The sequence below is a fragment of the Lissotriton vulgaris genome, chromosome 2_2, assembly GCF_964263255.1.
Source record: "Lissotriton vulgaris chromosome 2_2, aLisVul1.2, whole genome shotgun sequence".
In the NCBI taxonomy this organism is placed as follows: Eukaryota; Metazoa; Chordata; class Amphibia; order Caudata; family Salamandridae; genus Lissotriton; species Lissotriton vulgaris.
In genome coordinates, this window is record NC_141688.1 from 120,050,057 (window position 1) to 120,070,463 (window position 20,407).

The 20,407-nt window shown below is 45.5% G+C and overlaps 1 protein-coding gene across 1 annotated transcript in view; it reads right to left on the reverse strand.

Annotated features, from left to right (window-relative positions):
* Nucleotides 1-20,407, reverse strand: part of ETFA (electron transfer flavoprotein subunit alpha) — a 415,153-nt gene that overhangs the window by 313,518 nt on the left and 81,228 nt on the right. The window contains exon 3 of the mRNA XM_086959425.1: nt 1,486-1,567. Within this exon, the coding sequence (XP_086815551.1) occupies nt 1,486-1,567 (82 nt within the window). The remainder of the gene's footprint in view (nt 1-1,485; nt 1,568-20,407) is intronic.

Consider the following 20,407-nt stretch of genomic DNA (forward strand, 5'->3'; position numbering starts at 1 on the left):
AAGGGGTTCCGACAGCAGCAGTCGGTTTCCTGTCCAGGATGATTCAGAGGTCTGTTGTGGCGATAGGTGCCGTTTCCTTGCTGTAGTTGGGTCAGAATCCAGACTGTGAGGCATCTGGGAGCTGCTGATTGATGAGGTTATTGGTGAAGTGTCCGCTGATGAGTTTTTCTAAATCCTTGGCCGGTATGGTAGAAGGGAGATCAGTTTGTAGTTGATTAACTTGATTGGGTCTGCTAAGTGTTTTATGAGCAGGGCAGTGACTGTGACCTGTTTCTATGGTTCCGGAAAGGTGGATGAGTCGATGGAGGCGTTAGATAGGAGTGAAGTATTTACTGATTGGGAGGAAGAGGGGGGGGGGGTCAATTGTTGAAGGCATGGTGATGGCAGGGTCCGACAGATCTCCGAGGTGGATAGACTTCATGGAAGTGCCGGTTTCCTCTGTGGTGATAGCAGGCCACATGGTCACGATCTGTTCTTTGTCCGAGATGGGAAGACTTGCTGTGAGGTCAAAGGGGTCAGATTGCTGGTCGAAGCTGCAGTATATAGATGTGATCTTGTCACAGAAGAAGTCTGATAGATTGTCGCTGAGGTGTTGATGTTGTTAGAGATGGCTGCAACTACGATGACCTCTTTGACGATGGCAAACACTTCCTTGTGGTTGAGGAGGTCTGTGGGCTTGGTCTTCTGAATTTGCTGGTGGTAACGTCTCAGGGCAGATCTTAACATGTCTTTGTCCATAGAGTCTTAGCTCATTATCCTCTTGAGCTCCAGCTGGCTTGTGCCTGTGTTCTTGCTGTGTACAATCTGTCACAGTTCAAAGTATTCTTCTCCACAGGACCTTGGGTACACAATGGGCACAACCCAACCTATATATACACCTTACCTGCCACAAGACCGTGTGTGAGGTGTGACTGACATTTAGAAAGTCTTCCGATTTGGTCAAGATTAGTCAGCTTCAAAGTCCCAGATCACCAAAGAAAATGCTACAAATGTGGGACTGGCTAAGGGTGTCACATATTATCTTTGTTTACTTGACAACAATCTGATACGGGCGAGTGGTACATCTTACCAACTCTGCAACAGATACCCCTGCCCCACTGGCTCTGAAAGCTGTTTATCAGGAGAGCTCCATAGGCATGCCAAAGATCAACCCTCTTGCAGTAAGGAGGGATGTGGAGTAATTTTTTTAATTAATGCATTGCATTATCATCATACTTTATTCAAATTGCAATGAAGTGTGTATCAAATTGTCACACAGTGAATTAAGACATAACACAAACGCACACTCAAAACATGGAAATGTGCATATGAGCAAACTGAAACTTGGCAGCCATGTATTCATTGCATATGTCCGAAAGTCAGAGCCACAATTCAGCAGTATGAAATACGTAATCAACCTACTGCACTTGGAACCTGTGACAGCAAACAAATAAAAACCATTTGAGCTACCTTACAGGCATACACATTTACAGCATTTGAACTCACCAGGCAGGAACCCCTTGTATGCATCATGCTGAGCTACAAATATTTTTGTAACGCCCGGCACTTTGCTTAGTTCTTCAGTAACCTACAACAAAGAATAGGTTTTATTCAAACATGCAATATATACATATACAAAATGTCAAATTAAACACAATTAGTTGCTACCCAAAAGAAAATGGAGGCATACAATTGTATGAGGTAGCAATATGACAAACTGAGATTTTTTTACACACTAATGAATATGCAATAAAATGGGAATCGCAAGTTACCTACGTGTAATTGCCCACTCACTGTAGTATTAGATGCACAAGTGTCGAAAGTGTGACCTGAGGAAGGGTGCAAGAGGGAAGTTGTCCTAGAATCAGGACACCGAAAGCTGCTGGAAGAAACTGTCCGGTGGAAGGAGAGACGCAAGTGACACAGGGATCTTGATCGCAGGATCTACACAATGTACTTGTACCGAGAGATACACAAGCAATCAATGAAGTGCATTTAATTTGTTTTCATACTTGAGAAATGCTGAAATAAGTACAGCGAGTTACGTAATTATGGACATTGGTCGAAAAAAAAATTTATGAATAAAGTCTGTATTTCCACAAGTTTGAAAACTTTCAAATGATATTCACAATTTTTCGACATATTAGAACTGCTGCTAGCTGTTGGCATCATTTCTCCTACTTGAACATAAACAGACAAGCAGATCGCGGCAACTGTCGCAAATTCTTGTCTAAACTGCTCCAATGCCCTTTATTTACGACTCCAAAAGAGTTGTGAATTTTGTTGTCAGATGATTCAGGCCTAGGGAGCTGGTTGGTGGGCCGCCCCCTTACCCTTACTCTTCCTAGCTCCCTTATGCTGGAGAAGCGCCACTGGCTGCCCATTGTGCACCAGGTGTCCTCGAGTGTGTTTTATTTACTATAGCTAAACATTGCTGATCACCAGTCTTCTTCATGACCAAGACACCAGCCTTATCATTCTACTCTTTGCTTGTTCCCACATATTCTTTTCTTTTTCAAATATCAAACTTAACATGGAGCCCAGGTGACGTGAAGCCGCGGTTCCCAGATTATGGGACTCTTCCGTGTTATTTAGTCTATGCCTACCTTTTTAGCTTTCCACTGTCCACTAAAACAGGCTTTTCGGCTCCAGATGGGTTTCTTTCTTCTGCAATGCTACATTGAGGTTTCTCCTTATTCACCTAGTGCCATGAAACTAGTACTAGTCTTAAAGTACAACTTTTACATAACATGACAAATGTCCAAACGTGCTTCTTGTCCGTGATTGACACTACCGCCGGACTTGAAATGCAGACAACCCATTGTTGGTACCAATAGATCTGATTTACTGAGACAATGACAGCACTCCGACGGCGTACTAGTTCAAGTTTTATTTTAAATGGTTTTTGACCTCACCTGAGGTCTGCAATCGTCAGCTTATAAAACCAGGTAAGATAGTCCCTTGGTCTGCTCACCACTAGCTATGTTTTCTTGTGGAGAAATGTGGAAATTAACATATTCATTTTGCACATAATATTACACTTCCCACAAACGCTACAGCCAATATTAAGCTTCTACCATAGACTGAGATACTTATGACATAAAATAACACTACATAACTTTCAGCGCCACCTACCGTTTTTTAATAGATTTTTTGGATGCATTACATTTTGGCTGTAATTATTCTGGATCAATGTTTACTGAGCTCAAGTGTACAAACCTTGCTCTGCTTTCCCAATCAGAACAAACACACATTCATCAGTGTGATAGAGTACGAAACAGCAGCCAGCTTAGTCTTCCAGAAGATCTCTTAAGAACTTCACTACATTTTACAAATAAATACTCTGCATCCTCTTCGAAAGTTACTGTGTTGACTTTGTGTTTTTCTAATCTTTGAGCTCAGCTATTCTTTAAACAAATTAGCTTCTTTTCTTGTAAATACCAGCCCCACCTACCAATGCAAATATCGAATGTATGTATTTAACTATTTTACAATGGAAGCAATTAATTTTACAGCACTGGATATAAGAAAGTCTAACAGTTATGCTGCAACTTTGCATATGAATTAGACATACTAATACAAACTCCTAAGCATCATTAACAATTTCCAAGAGCAACATTTGGTTCTGAAAACGACAGTTGGGCTAAACATTTCACAGCATCTGCTCTATTCAAAATATTTAAAACTATTAGACTTTAAAAAGAAGAACTGACCAATTCTAGAAAAAGACATAATACAAGCAATCTAATAAAACGTGATAAAAGTGTAACTGAACATTTATTTCACAAGTATAATGCCAATTATTAACTGTGATTCAAGGAGCCAGCTCTGTCAATTTACAAAGTAGATTTAATTGAAATCTCTAGAAAAGATTCCCCAGCCAAAGCTTCCAATCGAGAAGGCTTGAGTAAGGTCTGAATTATCCAATCAGAACTTAAAGAACAAAAAACGAATTGTTTCTTGCTTAAATACACACAGATCCCATTTTCACAGTTTACTACTTCAAAGAAATTCGTAAGTGAGATTGTAACTCAGATGACCAGATCCATTTTATTCCTCAACAACTGAAAACGGAAAATGGATCCAGTTCTGAGTTCAGAAAGAACTACTCTCAAGGCCTATATAGAAATGTTTGTATATATATATTTAACGATTTTAAAATCATGTGCAAACATTGTGGAAAGTTAATTTGCTATGGTGAGCAAAGTATAAAACTTATCATCTGTGCTGGGAATAACCATAAATGCCCGAAAAATCCCTAATTTTTTCTGGTTATTTTTTTGCTCCAGTTGAGCCATTTACAATTCCCTGTTTTTTTGTTTCTCCCCATGAAAAATACAAAAAAAATATAAAACTGTTCAGAAAACCCAAAAAAAGTAAAAAATGTTCAAAAAAACAAAAAAATATAAAACAAAAAGAAGGAAAAAAACAGTTTTTAGAACTACCTACTACATTTTTTAAAAACTGTCATTCTTTTTTCCCCATGGTACGCTCCCCGGTGTGCGTACAGGGCGCACCCCTGCGCAAATCGAAAAAAAAAAAAAATTTTTTTTGCCCCGCGGGGCCCTTTTATGGCCCCCACATCAATCCTAGGGGTCAGGGGGGATCTACCCTGCCCCCTTTTGGTCATTTCCCCCTTTGTTTTGGCCACCTCTTATGTCTCGATCCTACCGAGACACAAGATGGCGGCCGCTCCGGACTGTTTCGAATGTTTACAGACACCCGAGAGCCAATCAGCTTTCTGCGCGCGAACTCGCGGGGCGCGCTTATAGATATATATATATATATTTTTGAACCTAAATTACTCAAAATCCACTGGAGCACATATCTTGAGACATAGCAAAGGCACATCCGGCTACCAGTCCCTACAATTTTGCCAAGTTTGGTGGAAATCCATTCAGCCGTTCGGGCTAAAAGTGAGGTCGACCGCCCTATGGAAATTAACAGGGGGAAAACACGTTTTGGGACCCCCCTTTTATCTCGGCCCCGCTTGACGAATCCCCCCCAAACTTTCAAAGAAGGACCGGAGCTCCGCGAGGCAAATTTGAGGAAATTTTCAGGCAGATTCGTCAACCGGCGCCAAAGGTATTCACAATAGAATTTTGAGATTTTGCATTGAAAAAAATCCTAACTATAACTACCTACTGGCGACTGCCAGTAGGAGATATATATATATATATATATATATATACACACACACAAACACACACTCTCCAGGTTCCAATCCTTTTGCAGAAAAACCAGAGTCGGAGCCCACGTATAGAACGGTGTTGTCAGTTTATTCGACAGAAGAGAAACACCCAACGCGTTTTGAGATCAGCCGATCTCTTGCTCACAGGTGGAGCTTATCGGTACCATCGTTCTTTTTAAAGAAACATACTATGTTTTGCATTACCACACGTGATCATAGACATAGTGAAAACATTTTGTTAAAGTAATGTCACCAACAAAAAATTAATTAAAGTTTCATGTAAACAATCAAGTTACTATCCAAAACGGAACAGTAAAATTGCACTGAAGGCCTGTGGAAGGGGAGTGCCTCTCACCTCGACCGGGCGGTGCCCGAGCAGGGACTCCATACACGCTAACCCTCCTGCGTCCCTGACGATCAGGACTTCTCCTTTCTTTTTCCCCCTGCAGGAAACCAACAGACCGGCAGGGTCGTGCACTGACCCGGAAACGGCTCTCTGCGACCCTAGATGACCCGGAAGTCCGGAACCGGAAGTGACCTCCTGTGTACCCGGAAGTCCCGCCCCCAAGAGCAGCCCGAGACACAGAAAAGAAACAACAGGAGGGAAGTCTCTCTCAAGCAGCGGACTCGTGGCAGGAGACAGCGCGTGGAGATCCGGAGGCAAAAAGCGGAAGGTGCGTGAGAAGCGAAGAGGAGGAAGCGGAGGACGTCTGGACGGAGGAGTGGTGGAGTCCTCAGGAGGTGGATGGAGAGCGGGTGTGACTCACTGGAGAGTTGCGGCGGGGCACCTGAGTACAGTGTCACCTTTTCTCCGTGCTCCTCTGTAGATAGTTGTAAATATCTGTAAAGTAGTAGAATCGCACTGATATAGCACTGAAGCACTGTATTATAGCTAGTAGTGTCATTTCACCTCACTTTGTACCATAGAGCCCATCACCCCTCACCCGCCTCGACACTCCCCCCCCCCCCCCCTTCTCGTGCTTTCCCATACCTCTGATTCCACCCTTACCGTCCCCGCCCTCACGTTCTGCTATATTCCATCACGACCCGGGTGTTGGTGTTGGTACTCCAACAGTCCATGCCTAAGGACTAACTGCCCTATCTCTCTGTTCCCTCCGAGGCTACACCGGATCCACCTGGTGACCAGAGGACGCCCGAAGACCTCCTAACCAGCGGCCGTTCAAGAGGGTTCAACAACGACCAGTCTCTTAACCCCTTTTGCTATCCGGATCAGAACTTTGAATAAAAACAGCTACCATAGCGAAATACATACGGCCTCCACGCCTGTTATTCCGGTCCGCACCTAACCCCAGTCCACAAGGCCACAGTTCATTAGCAATCATATTAACAGTGCAACAATCGGCATCAAGGTACATATAAACAAAGGTTTACAGCCATGTGCGGCTTCTCCATGTCAGCTTGCACGGCTGAATGTTCCCCGGCATAAGTAGCTATGTTTATGTTCAGACACACAAACAGTAATTAGTCCTTGATTCACAATACTGCCCCAGTGGGCTTGTGTTGCATAGTTCAAAACCGCCATTTGCAGTGACTTTTCCAATTTAGCCCGAGTGGGCAAAATCACAATAGTGCTCCCTTTCCTGCAAGGAAAGAAAAGAGGACATTGCTATATATAACAAGTATTTCATTACAGATCCGTGTACTATTAAAACCATGATTAAAATATCAAAACTTCAGTTACCAAAGAGGCAGCAGCTTCTCAATAAACCATTTCAGTTTTGGAGGTGAATTGCTAGCTCTTTCCCCAAATTATGTCCTACAGGCTGCATAGTGTTGTACATGATAATGTACCTTGATTCCAGTTTTCTCAACTCTAACCACCTGTTTCCTCCCCTCTCACTACTCTCAACACTGTCCAGAACACAAAATTTCATCAAGGTGGGATTTCTATTATGCTCCTCGGCAAAGTGCCTAGCTACAGGGTATTGCTGATTCACATTCCTGATTGCTCTTTGATGCTCCAAAATTCTAAGCTTGGCCTGTTTAGTAGTGCACCCTATATAAAATTTGTTGCACGGACATTCAAGTGCGTAGATAACATTCAGTAGTGCAACTGAGGTGTTTAGTGATCTTATGTGGACAACGTTCTTTAGACAATTGTATTGTTTTACAGTTGTTGCTGTATTTACAAGCCTTACATCTGCGACAAGGATAAAATCCCTGTATTGTGTCTATGCTGTGGTTTTCTTTTAACAATGTGGTGCTCAATGCATGTTTTAATGATCTGGCTTTCCTAAAAGTCAAAGAGGGAATATCGTGCATCACCTCTTGTATATCTTTGTCCATTTTAAGTGTGTCCCAATACTTGCATAAACCTTTTCGCAGTTTCCAGGATTGGCTGTTGTATGTAGTGATGAAACGTATTCTTTCATCTTTTATATGTTGTTTTGGGACTAACAGCTCATCTCTGTCCATAGTGTTGACCCTGGCTAATGCCTGCTGAGTCATTTTCTGACTGTAGCCCCTCTCTGAGAACCGTTGCACCATTGTCTTGCTCTCACTGGAAAAACTCTCAGCAGCTACAGTTTCTTTTAGCTCTGATCAGTTCTCCCACTGGTATGCTGCGTATTAGACTGGGAGGATGACAACTAACCGCATGGAGAAGGCTATTTCCTGCGGTAGTTTTCCGAAATAAGGAACTTTTTAAAGTTCCCTCAATGACTTCAAGTCTGATGTCCAGAAATTCCAACTGTTCTTTACTAATAACACTGGTAAACCTCAGGTTAAGAGAATTTTGGTTCAGGATGGACTCAAATTCATGTATCTGGTCAAGGGTGCCGTTTCAAATACAGAAGATGTCATCAAGCCTTGAGACCCTCCGGGTAAGTAGTGCGCTATATAAATGTCTGTGATTGATTGATTGAATATATCTTCTCCAGAGGATGACGTGGGTACTGAAGTGGGAGATCTTATTCACCACCAGCTCCTCCCACCAGCCCAGATACAGACATGCCAGGCTGGGGGCGAAGCAAGTACCCATTGCCACCCCCCTGGTTTGTTTGAACAATAGTTTATTGAAGATGAAGAAGTTATTGGTCAGGCATTCCCACATCATGTCCAGAAGCAGGTTGGTGTGTGCCAAATGAGAGATGGATCTCTCCTTTAAATAATATTTACATGCTTCTACGCCAAGTTCTTGTGGAATACTGGTGTACAAACTGGTGACGTCAAAACTCACCAGCCAGTACTCAGGACTCCATATGGTATCTTTAATAATTCTTAGGAAATCCGATGAGTCCCTCACATATATATAAAGGCAGACTAGTGACAAAGGGTTGCAGGAAGTGGTCTACGTATCTAGAAGTGTTTTCGTATAGACTCCCTACAGATGAAACAATTGGTCTACCGGGGGGGTGTCTGAAGGCTTTTATGCAATCTGGGTAATAAATACAGTGCGGATAGTTTTGGCTATTTTACATGGAGGTAATTATACTCATCATCCTCTATTTAAATTTGAATTTAAAATTTCTTATAGAGCGCTCATATACCTGCGGTTTCTTGGCGCTATTACTGACCGGATCCTAGTTAAAAAGCTGGGGGAACAGGGGAGTTGTTATTCGAAAGATTTCGTGAATAGATAGGTCTTAAGTTGTTTACGGAATTGTGGGTAAAGAGTGATGGTGCGGAGTTCAAGGGGAAGAGAGTTCCAGAGGGTAGGGGCGAGGGTGGCAAATTTCGAGCCTCCCCACTTCTTTCTCCGATAGCGTGGGATGGTGAGGAGGGACTGAGAGGACGAACGAAGTTCCCTGGTTGGGACATAGGAAACAATCTCGGAGGAGATGAATTCAGGTGCGAGTCCGTGTCGGGCCCGGAAGGTGATGGAAGCAAGCTTGAATTCAATTCTGGCTCGCACAGGGAGCCAGTGAAGTGATTTCAGGAGCGGGGTAGAGTGGTGAAATTTGGGGAGTTTAAAAACCAGGCGGGCCGCCTGGTTTTGGACCTGTTGCAGGCGACGCAGACTGTAGGCGGGGATGCCGGCATACAGGGCGTTGCCGTAGTCCAGGCGGGATACCACCATGGCCAGGATGATGAGCTTTAGAGCAGAGAAAGTGAAGAAACGGGACACCCTACGTATAGTGCGCAGTGAAAGAAAGGAAGAAGATACCACAGAGCTAACCTGGGAGTGAAGGGTGAGTTGAGAATTAAGTTTTATGCCAAGTGTTTTAACTGAGGGAGCGGGAGTAGGAGGAGGGCCAAGAGAGGGGGGCCAGAAAAGAGGGGACCAGGGGCTGGATGTACCACCCGTCAACACCAACTCGGTTTTGTCAGGGTTGAGTTTAAGGTGGTTATGGTTCATCCAGTCCCTGATGTGGAGCATAACAGATTGAAAGTTTAGAATAGAGGAAGGAGAAGACAGATTGAAGACAAGCTGGAGGTCGTCCGCATAGTTAAATACGCCGACCTCCATCTGTTGAAGAGAGAAGATTAGGGGAGCAATGTACAGGTTAAACAGGAGAGGAGAAAGGGAGGAACCTTGGGGAACCCCGCACTGAACTTTCTGGACGTCCGCCGTGAAGTCACCCAGTCGGACAGCCTGGGTGCGGTCACTCAGGAAGGAGGACAACCAGACCAGGGCGGTCCCCCCGATCCCCGCCGCTCCGATACGGGAGAGGAGGATGGTATGATCCACCGTATCGAAGGCGGCTGAGAGATCGAGGAGCACAAGGGCCTGGTGCTGATTGGTGTCCATGCCCTCCCTGAGGGTGTCCAGGACCGACAGGACAACGGACTCCGTAGAGTGTGCGGGGCGGAAACCGGCTTGACGGGGGGCAAGAGCACCATGATTCTCCACAAAGGAGCTCAGAGCGCAGGTGACGTGGCGCTCGAGCACCTTGGCCAAGAATGGAAGGAGGGAGATAGGACGGAAATTGGCGGGGACAGAGGGATCTGCCCCGGGTTTTTTTAAAATGGGCACAATTACCGCGGATTTCAAGGGTTTAGGGACGATGCCTTGGGCGAGAGAGCTGTTAAGAAGATGAAGGGGAGGGTCAGGGCAGGAAACAAAAATATGGCGGAGAATGTGAGCGGGACAAGGGTCAAGAGGAGAGCCGGATTTGACCAGGGGAACCAAGGTGATCAGGCTCTCCTGAGTGATAGGGGGAAGTGAGGAAAGCTCGCCCTTAGGGGGGGGGCATTGGGGGTCGACAAAGGAGGAGGAGGGTGGCGGGATGTTAGCCTTGATGGTGATGATTTTGTGAATGAAATAGTTGTTGAGGGAAGAACAGAGTGCTTCGGAGGGGGCCGGCTTAAGAGTAGTTCTGTCCGAGAACGCTAGGTTGTGGACGATGGTGAATATCTCCTTGGACTGGTTTTCCGCGGCTAAGATTTTGGAGGAGAAGTAAGATGTTTTTGCCTCCAAGATGTCTTTTTTATACTGGCCCAAGATGTTAGTGTAGACCAGTTTCAGGGTGGGGCAGTAATTCCTTCTCCATGCTCGCTCCGCGCGGCGAACTGTTAATTTGGTGGTCTTAAGCTCTTCGGTGAACCACCGATTGGCGTCCTTGTCGCGTTTGGAAGTAATGCGCTTGAGCGGGGCAAAAGCGTCGCGTCCATTGGAGAGCCACTGATCTATGGCGTCGACCTGGGAAAGAGTGGGAAGACCCTGTAAGGGGGGGAGGGACGAGGTAAGGAGGGAGGAGAGATTCTCCAGGTTAACACGACCCCATGAACGGACCCAGGTGTTTTTTGGCCGGGGGGGCTTAGCTGGAGGGTGGATTGGAAGAAGGAATGAGATTAGGTGGTGGTCCGACCAGGAGCAAGGGGTAATAGAGAGTGAATCCACAGGGCAGTTCAGGGACCAGATCTGATCGAGTATATGACCTTTGATGTGGGTGGGGGAGGAAACGTGGGGAATGAAGTTGAGGGAGTAAAGGGTTTCGGAGAATTCCTTGGAGGATGGGCACTCCGCGAAATCGGAGGGCCAGAAATTAAAATCGCCAAGGAGCAGAATGGAAGAGTTGTTAATTGTGATGGTGGCCAAGACCTCCAAAAAATCAGGAAGAAACTGTGAGGGGGACTGAGGGGGACGGTAGGTGAGGAAGCAGGTCAGGGGGGGAGAGGTAGAAGCTGTGCGGATCACCAGGAATTCAGTTGTCGCGATGTTGGGTAAAGATAACATTTGAAAGGGGAGATTGGTGCGTGCGATGACCGCCACGCCACCCCCGGCCCTGCCGGAAGGGCGATCCGCCCTGAGGGCATAGTAGGTGGCCGGTAGGGTGGATAGTAGGGCAGGGAGGGAGTCATCGCAGAACCATGTCTCAGTCAAAAAGAGAAGGTCGGGAGCATGGAGATCCAATAAAACTGAGAGTTCATGAGCGTGGGCAACGGCAGACCGGGTGTTGAGATAAAAGGCTGTAAGGGCTTTGGGGGATGATGGGGGGGCGGTGCTACCAGACCCGGAAGGGGTGTCCACTGTGGGGGAAGGACAGAGAATAGGAGAAGCAGAGGAAAGACCAAGGGATGAGATGCGGGAGCAGATAGGGTCCGAGATGGACCCGGGGCCCTGGCAGCAGCGAAGTTGGTCGGGGGAATAGATGATACGCGGGGCAGAGTGACGAGCCCCTAGCCCCGGCCGGTCGCGGACGAGCGCAGACGAGCTTGCCTTAAGCGCGCCTTCGGCGCGCAATCGTCGCGCCCGCTGCGCTCGTCCGCTGCGCTTCCTGCCAAGACACATGATTTATGGAGAAGAATCAGGGAATCGGAAGGGGCGTGGCCAACCGAGGGGGCGTGTCTGGAGGTGCGCCTCGCCCTCGTGAATGGCGGCAAGAAGGAGGGGTCGTTGCAGCGCGGAGCGCTGTTTAGAGGATGTCAGCACAGGTAAGTAGAGAGCAGAGTTAAAAAACACAGTATGACACTCAAATATTTAAAATGATCGTGGAATCTAGCTCCCGGCTTTCCGCCTCAGGAGTCCGTAGTCAGTGCAGCGCCCAGCGTTTGGCGCGCACTATTTATAGCGTGGCGGGGGGGCGTGGCCAACCGAGGGGGCGTGTCTGGAGGTGCGCCTCGCCCTCGTGAATGGCGGCAAGAAGGAGGGGTCGTTGCAGCGCGGAGCGCTGTTTAGAGGATGTCAGCACAGGTAAGTAGAGAGCAGAGTTAAAAAACACAGTATGACACTCAAATATTTAAAATGATCGTGGAATCTAGCTCCCGGCTTTCCGCCTCAGGAGTCCGTAGTCAGTGCAGCGCCCAGCGTTTGGCGCGCACTATTTATAGCGTGGCGGGGGGGCGTGGCCAACCGAGGGGGCGTGTCTGGAGGTGCGCCTCGCCCTCGTGAATGGCGGCAAGAAGGAGGGGTCGTTGCAGCGCGGAGCGCTGTTTAGAGGATGTCAGCACAGGTAAGTAGAGAGCAGAGTTAAAAAACACAGTATGACACTCAAATATTTAAAATGATCGTGGAATCTAGCTCCCGGCTTTCCGCCTCAGGAGTCCGTAGTCTATCAACCCCCTTGCTCTCCAATCACTTAATTTGTCACCATATGCACATTTAGATACATTGTATTCCTCTCTAGTTGCTCAGACATAGTTATTCTCATCAGATAATTGCACAAAACCTTCTTCTAGATACATGTCAAGTGGCCAGACCACTACATTCCCGCCTTTATCACTGTTCTTAATGACTACATCAGCCCAACTCTCCATCTCCTTTAAAGCCAGAAACTGCTGTTTGTTTAGATTCCAAATCAATTTGGGCTTCATTCTGTCCATCCTTGTCATTTCTTTAATCATTCCTTGTTCAAAGCTATCAATATAGCTGTTCGTGATTTGCGGTACAAAAACCGATTTGGGTTTAAACCCACTGTTGCTGCTCATTTCGACTGAGATCTCAGTGTCTACTAAGTTAAATAATGCATTGTCACTAACATTGTCACAGCCTGCTAATATTTGAACAGATTGTAAAAGTTCAGCATCATTTACACTTAGAGTATTGGGTTTGTCAACCATTCCATCTTTTCTCAGTCGAGGTTTAGTCGCAAACCATTTCTTTAACTTAAGTTTGCGTGTGAAGCAAAACAGATCTATACGAGCAGTAGTAAAGTCAAATGTGGATGTAGGACAAAATGATAGCCCTTTAGATAAAACTTCGAGTTGTACAGGTGTTAAAATACGTTTTGAAAGGTTTACCACAGTTATGGAGTTCACTTCTTTGCCGCTTTGCCTCTGGTTACGACACCCACCGGACTCTGTGCTGCCTCGAATGATTTGTTGCCTCTTCCGTGTCCGCCTCTGTCGCCTTTTCCACGCCCTTTTGACGGGGTGCCTGTCTGGCGTCCCTTTGCAATTAGGGCTACCTCCCTTAAAATTAAATCTTTTGCTGGAATAGCTTCAGCTGGCTCGGAGATATCACTCTCAACTGATTCAATATCTTCATCCAGGTTTACGGATTCCCCCTGAATGACTTCCGTTTGATTAGGCACATTTTTCTTCATTCCCGGTGTCGTATGTGCTTTGGTTTTCTTTGCTGTATCCCTGATAACATCATACCTCTTGGCAAAGGTCAAGATTTGGCCTTTACTATAATCAATTTCATCACGATGAAATTTTCTCTGTTTTTTCTCTTGTATTTCTTCCTCTATTTTCTCAAGACGTTTATTCATTTTCTCCATTTCTGTGATAAACTCACTCTCAGTGTACTTGGCTTTCAGTTTCGTAATTAGTGCTTCACCTTCTGTATTCAGTTGTGCACACTCCTTTTCCGCATTCTTGATCAACATTTTCAAAATGTTGAGTGAACATGTGTGGTTATTATCCATCCACTCACTGATGAGTTCGGGGTCAGGGTTTTGGAACGTTGGTATAACAAAAATCCTTAAACCTCGCGGTATCCTGTTGCATTCAAGGTATTTGGTGAGGGCAGCCGCCTCCCACCAACGCGGCTGTTCACGTTTAAGGTTTTTCCATAATGCATCCCATAGTGATCTGAGTTCATCGATCTTTTTGCCAGGTGGTCTCATTTCCTCCCCAACACTGGCCTCTGTAGGTGTAAAGAGTTTTGCTGCTGCCTCTAGTCTCCTGTTATTCCTTGATTCTGCCATAGTTACTGACTCAGCTAACCAGCCGGTATATAGCTGTGTACACCGTTCGTATTCCGTATCGCTCTAGGTTTAGGCTGCCACTGCTCTCCCAGCTGGGGGCGGGATATCTCAGTCCAGAGTAGATGAAAGCGTTCCGGTCTATTGCCAATTGCCGGAAAATATCACTCGGTTGCACGGCTTTCGTAAAGTTCAAAGCCCATTTTTTTCTTTTCAAATCCGATTTCCCGATGCAGTGCAGCCACAAATCAGGCGAGCAAAAGCAATTACTTTTAAATAAACACACGCAAGGATGGCGTGCTTAAGCCACTTAGACGGCGGGCTCACGACGGGGTTCGCCAGCCCTTCGATATGCACACACTGCAGGTTCCAATCCTTTTGCAGAAAAACCAGAGTCGGAGCCCAAGTATAGAACGGTGTTGTCAGTTTATTCGACAGAAGAAAAACACCCAACGCGTTTCGAGATCATCCGATCTCTTGCTCACGGGTGGGGCTTATCGGTACCATCGTTCTTTTTAAAGAAACATACTATGTTTTGCATTACCACACGTGATCATAGACATAGTGAAAACATTTTTTTTAAAGTAATGTCGCGAACAAAAAATTAATTAAAGTTTCATGTAAACAATCAAGTTACTATCCAAAACGGAACGGTAAAATTGCACTGAAGGCCACAGTTCATTAGCAATCATTAACAGTGCAACAATCGGCATCAAGGTACATATAAACAAAGGTTTACAGCCATGTGTGGCTTCTCAATGTCAGCTTGCTTGGGCTGAATGTTCCCCGGCATAAGTAGCTATGTTTATGTTCAGACACACAAACAGTAATTAGTCCTTGATTCACAATACTGCCCCAGTGGGCTTGTGTTGCATAGTTCAAAACCGCCATTTGCAGTGACGGTTTTGAACTCTGCTTGCATGTCTGCCTTGTCCCCGCTTTTTTGACACCAGGAACAGGCAGGTTGAGGCGGAAGGAGACCGGAGGAGACAGCGTATTCTTCTGCAGCAACGAGGGGAACAATTGCATCAGAACAACGCTTTGTCATCTCCACGCAACGTTTCCCAGTGACTAAGCAAGATGCACTCTGGGAAAGGTAGTCACTACACAAAAGGTGACTCACCAACAGACATTTGCGTTGCCTTTTTGGCTGAAGGGGGTGGAGCAAAGCTGGTGAAGGGGGTGGAGCAAAGCTGGTCAAATCAGGAGGGGCGTGACATTTTGTCAGATATATTTGCCGCCGCCTGACTTACCAAAACACTCGTGGCGCTGAAGAAGGCTGAACAGAAGCCGAAATGCATTCGCCTTGACAGCGGGTGTACAATGCTTCCTTACCTGCTGTGGATTGAATAAAAGCTGTTTCCACCTGTTTCTCCTGGGTTGGCCTCTTCACTCTCGGCGGAGGCTGTTGGTGATGGATCGTATGTTTCAGCGCGGAGTCCAGTACCGCGCTAAGGGGCCCCCGTCTCACCAAGTTGGCTCTGACTCTGCTGGTTGCTGCTTCGGTGGCATCTTTGGAGTTGCCCGAGTTGACGGGATATGTCGGAGTCCACCTGCTTGTCTGGTGCATATATGGCGGTGTTGGGGTCATTTGGCTCTACGCTGGACTGGGCTTGCATGTCTGCCTTGTCCCCGCTTTTTTGACACCAGGAACAGGCAGGTTGAGGCAGAAGGAGACCGGAGGAGACAACGTATTCTTCTGCAGCAACTAGGGGAACAATTGCATCAGAACAACGCTTTGTCATCTCCACGCAACGTTTCCCAGTGACTAAGCAAGAAGCACTCTGGGAAAGGTAGTCACTACACAAGATGTGACTCACCAACAGACATTTGCGTTGCCTTTTTGGCTGAAGGGGGTGGAGCAAAGCTGGTCAAATCAGGAGGGGCGTGACATTTTGTCAGATATATTTGCCGCCGCCTGACTTACCAAAACACTCGTGGCGCTGAAGAAGGCTGAACAGAAGCCGAAATGCATTCGCCGTGACAGCGGGTGTACAATGCTTCCTTACCTGCTGTGGATTGAATAAAAGCTGTTTCCACCTGTTTATCCTGGGTTGGCCTCTTCACTCTCGGCGGAGGCTGTTGGTGATTATATATATATATATATATATATATATATATATATATATATATATATATATATATATATATATATATATATATATATATATATATATATATATATATATATATATATATATATATATATATATATTCACCAACAGCCTCCAGCTCTAAAGTTCGCAATTCTAGAACTTGTGGCGGGAGGTGTGTCTAAAAGTGTATGTCGACGATGGCCATCAATGAGAGAGACCTGTGCATTTTTCAAATGGGTGGTGAAAAAATATGAGAATGTTGCTGGAGATGTGGGCCGTCGTGCCACCAATGTTCTTACCGGGGGAGGTTAAACACCCATTATTCCGCAACTCTCTTTCCGCATACCATCACTCCGCATACTTTCATTACGAAAGTACCATGACTCCGCAATGCCATTATAACGCATGGCATTACATTTTATATGCTTTTACCACGCATACATTTACAACGAAATTCGTTGTAAATGCATGAATGGTAAAAGCATGTTTTTTTTTTATGTTTGGATAAGGTAAGCATGGGTATAGTGGTATATGTTTTGGGGTACTGAGGTATATGTTTTGAGGTGTTTGGGTATTTTAAGGTTTCAGATATAGTTTTGGGTTATGGGGTACAGGGGTAGTTTTAGGGTTTAGGGATAGGTATGGGTTTTGGGGTACAGGGGTATTTTTAGGGTTCAGGGCTAGTTTTGAGTTTTGGGGTATAGGGGTATTTTTAGCGTTCCGGGGTAGGTTTGGGTTTTGCGGTACAGGGGTATTTAAAGGGTTAAGGGCTAGGTTTTGGGGTAAACGGGTATTTTTAGGGTTCAGGGCTAGGTTTGGGTTTTGGGGTACAGGGGTATTTTAGGGTTCAGGGGTAGGTTTGGGTTTTGGGGTACAGGGTTATTTTTAGGGTTCAGGGCTAGGTTTGGGTTTTGGGGTACAGGGGTATTTTAAGGGTTCAGAGCTAGGTTTGGGTTTTGGGGTATTTTAGGGTTCAGGGGTAGGTTTGGGTGTTGGGGTACAGTGGTATTTTTAGGGTTCAGGGCTAGGTTTGGGTTTTGCGGTACTGGGGTATTTTTAGGGTTCAGGGGTAGGTTTGGGTTTTGAGGTACAGGGCTATTTATAGGGTTCAGGGCTAGGTTTGGGTTTTGGGGTACAGGGGTATTTTTAGGGTTTATGGATAGGTTTGGGTTTTGGGGTACAGGGTATATTTATATGGTTAAGATGGGTTAGTGTTTATGGGTGTTGGGGTATTTTAAGGAGTAAGGGTGGGTTATGATTATGGGGTGCAGGGGTATTTAAAGGGAGCAGGGAGGGATTAGCACACGATATGAGACATGGAATGAAGGCCGGAACGTACCACACGCCCCCAGAGTTTGTCACGCCCCCAGCACACGCCCACAGCACAATGCAGGCACGCCCACAAGGAACTACTTTGCTGGCACAGTTCTTTTACCTTTTAGATGTATATGGTGGGTGTCTGCATAGCCTATGTCCTTCTGCTGCACCTGCCCTTTCCAACGCTGTATTGGGTGTTGAGAACAACATTGAGGAAGGGAGCGTGGCTTCCGAAACGCGTCTGTGCGAGTAAAAAGTTGCCTTGAATTGAAGATTCCCGTGTGTGCAGTCTTTATTCCCCACCCGGGACCGGGAGGGGTAGAGCTTTTGTATTGGAAGCGCGAGGCTCCGACGCGCTTGGACTGCACCCGCCGTGAAGAGTGCCACGTACCTTGGAGCAGCGAGCAAGGATATATATATATACACATATATATATATATATATATATATATATATATATATATATATATATATATATATACACACATTACCTACTGGCGTTCGCCAGTAGGTAGTTATAGTTAGGATTTTTTTCAATGTTAAATCTCAAAATTCTATTTGGAATAACTTTGGCACCGGTTGACGAATCTGCCTGAAAATTTCCTGAAAATGGCCTCGTCGAGCTCCGGTTCTTCCTTGAAAGTTTGGGGGGGATACGCCAAGCGGGGGCCGAGATAAAAGGGGGTCCCAAAATGCGTTTTCCCCATGTTAATTTCCATAGGGCGGTCGATTTCACTTTTAGCCCGAATGGCTGAATGGATTTCCACCAAACTTGGCAAAATTGTAGGGACTGGTAGCCTGATGTGCCTTTGCTATGTCTCAAGATATGTGCTGCAGTGGATTTTGAGTAATTTAGGTTCCAAAAAATATATATATCTATAGGCGCTCTCCGGTGCGCGCACCGGAGTGCGCTCCCGGCGCGACACGCGACTTGCGCGCAGAAAGCTGATTGGCTCTCAGTTGTCTGTAAACATTCGAAACAGTCCGGAGCGGCCGCCATCTTGTGTCTCGGTAGGATCGAGACACGAGAGGTGGCCAAAACAAAGGGGGAAATGACCATAAGGGGGCAGGGTACTCCCCCCTTGACCCCCTAGGTTTGATGTGGGGGCTATAAAAGGGCCCCGCGGGGCATTTAAAATATTTTTTTTTTTCGTTTTGCGCGGGGGAAGCGCCCGGTACGCGCACCAGGTAGCGCACCGGGGAGCGTAAAAGGAAGGAAAAAGATGACAGAGTTTATAAAAAAAAAAGCCTTTATTTAGAAATTGGAGGTAGTTCTTAAAATAACTTTTTTTTTTCTTCTTTTTGTTGTTTTATATTTTTTGTGTGTTTTTTGAACTTTTTGAACTTTTTTTGGCTTTTTAAAACAATTTTATAATTTTTTGGGATTTTTGTCAAGGGAAAAACAAAAAACAGGGATTCCAAAACGGCTCAACAGGAGCAAAAAAATGTGAAAATGTAGGGACTGTCAGGGCAGCGGTGTTGCTGTTTCTTTTGGGCAATGAGTTCAACACTCTGCTCCCCATAGCAGAGCAGTTCGTCACACTCCGTGCACAGAAATTTGATGCCTGCAAACTCTGGCTGTATGTTAGGGACCATTCTTCTACGGGATGGTCCCGAAGGTGTTGCTCCACCAGTGGAGGTGCTGCCGCCATCTGTGGGTAATTTCCGTGCCAGGTCTCTGACACTCTCCCTCGCAAAGTTGTTTGGGTGTCTTCTTTTGACATGCCTGATTAAATTGGCATTTCCAAAACTATATTTTTTCAGAGGATTGCCTCTGGATAAAGTACTACCACATATTTTGCAGGTTACTTTTGGAGCGTTGACTTTTTTTTCTCCTTCAGGGATGTTATAAAATTTCCAGATGAAATGGATTTTTTTCTTCTGCCTAGGAGGGTCCTCATCTACAAATGCCTCTGAATCACTGCTGGATGACTCTCTTGCAGCCATTGCTGTAGATCAGGAAAGTAGGAGATGAAGATAGTACACAGAACAGCTCTTGCTCTCTCCAAGTACAAAGCAATAGTGAAGGAAATGGGTGGGGATTTCATTCTTTGTAAAAAAAACTGTTAGCAACCAATGAAAAGTGTTATTTTAGGGTCACATGACCCGACGCGCTTACGCAGCGCGCTCCGGAGCACTTCCGGGTGCGTTTACGCGGCGCGATCGTAGGCGCTTCCGGGGCGGAAACGTGGCGCGATCTTGGGCGCTTCCGGGTGCGTTTACGCGGCGCGATCGTAGGCGCTTCCAAGGGCACTTACGTTGCGCGCCAAAGTGACGTCATCAAACTTTTACAGAAATACATAATCATTTTCCTTATTAAAAAAAACGGATTTTATTTGTATGGAGCGAAATGTTTTGCATTATTATTAACTTTTCATTCATATTTTTTTTCACGAACGACAGTAGCGCTCTGGGTGCGCTTTCAGGTGAGCTCACCGGAAAGCTTACCGGAGAGCTTAGCTGAAAGCTTCCCGGAGCGCGCACCCAGAGCGCAAAAGAAAAAAAATATATTAAAAAAATGAATACTTAAAAAAAAACAGCAAATTGTAAAAAAAAAAAAAAAGGTTAGAAACTCGATATAGAAAGGAATTAGCATTTAAAAAACCTATGAAATTCACTGAAAAAACCATAGGTTTCACACCAGTTATAGTTAGGAATTAGCATTTAAAAAACCTATCAAATTCACTGAAAAAACCATAGGTTTCACACCAGTTATAGTTAGGAATTAGCATTTAAAAAACCTATTAAATTCACTGAAAAAACCATAGGTTTCA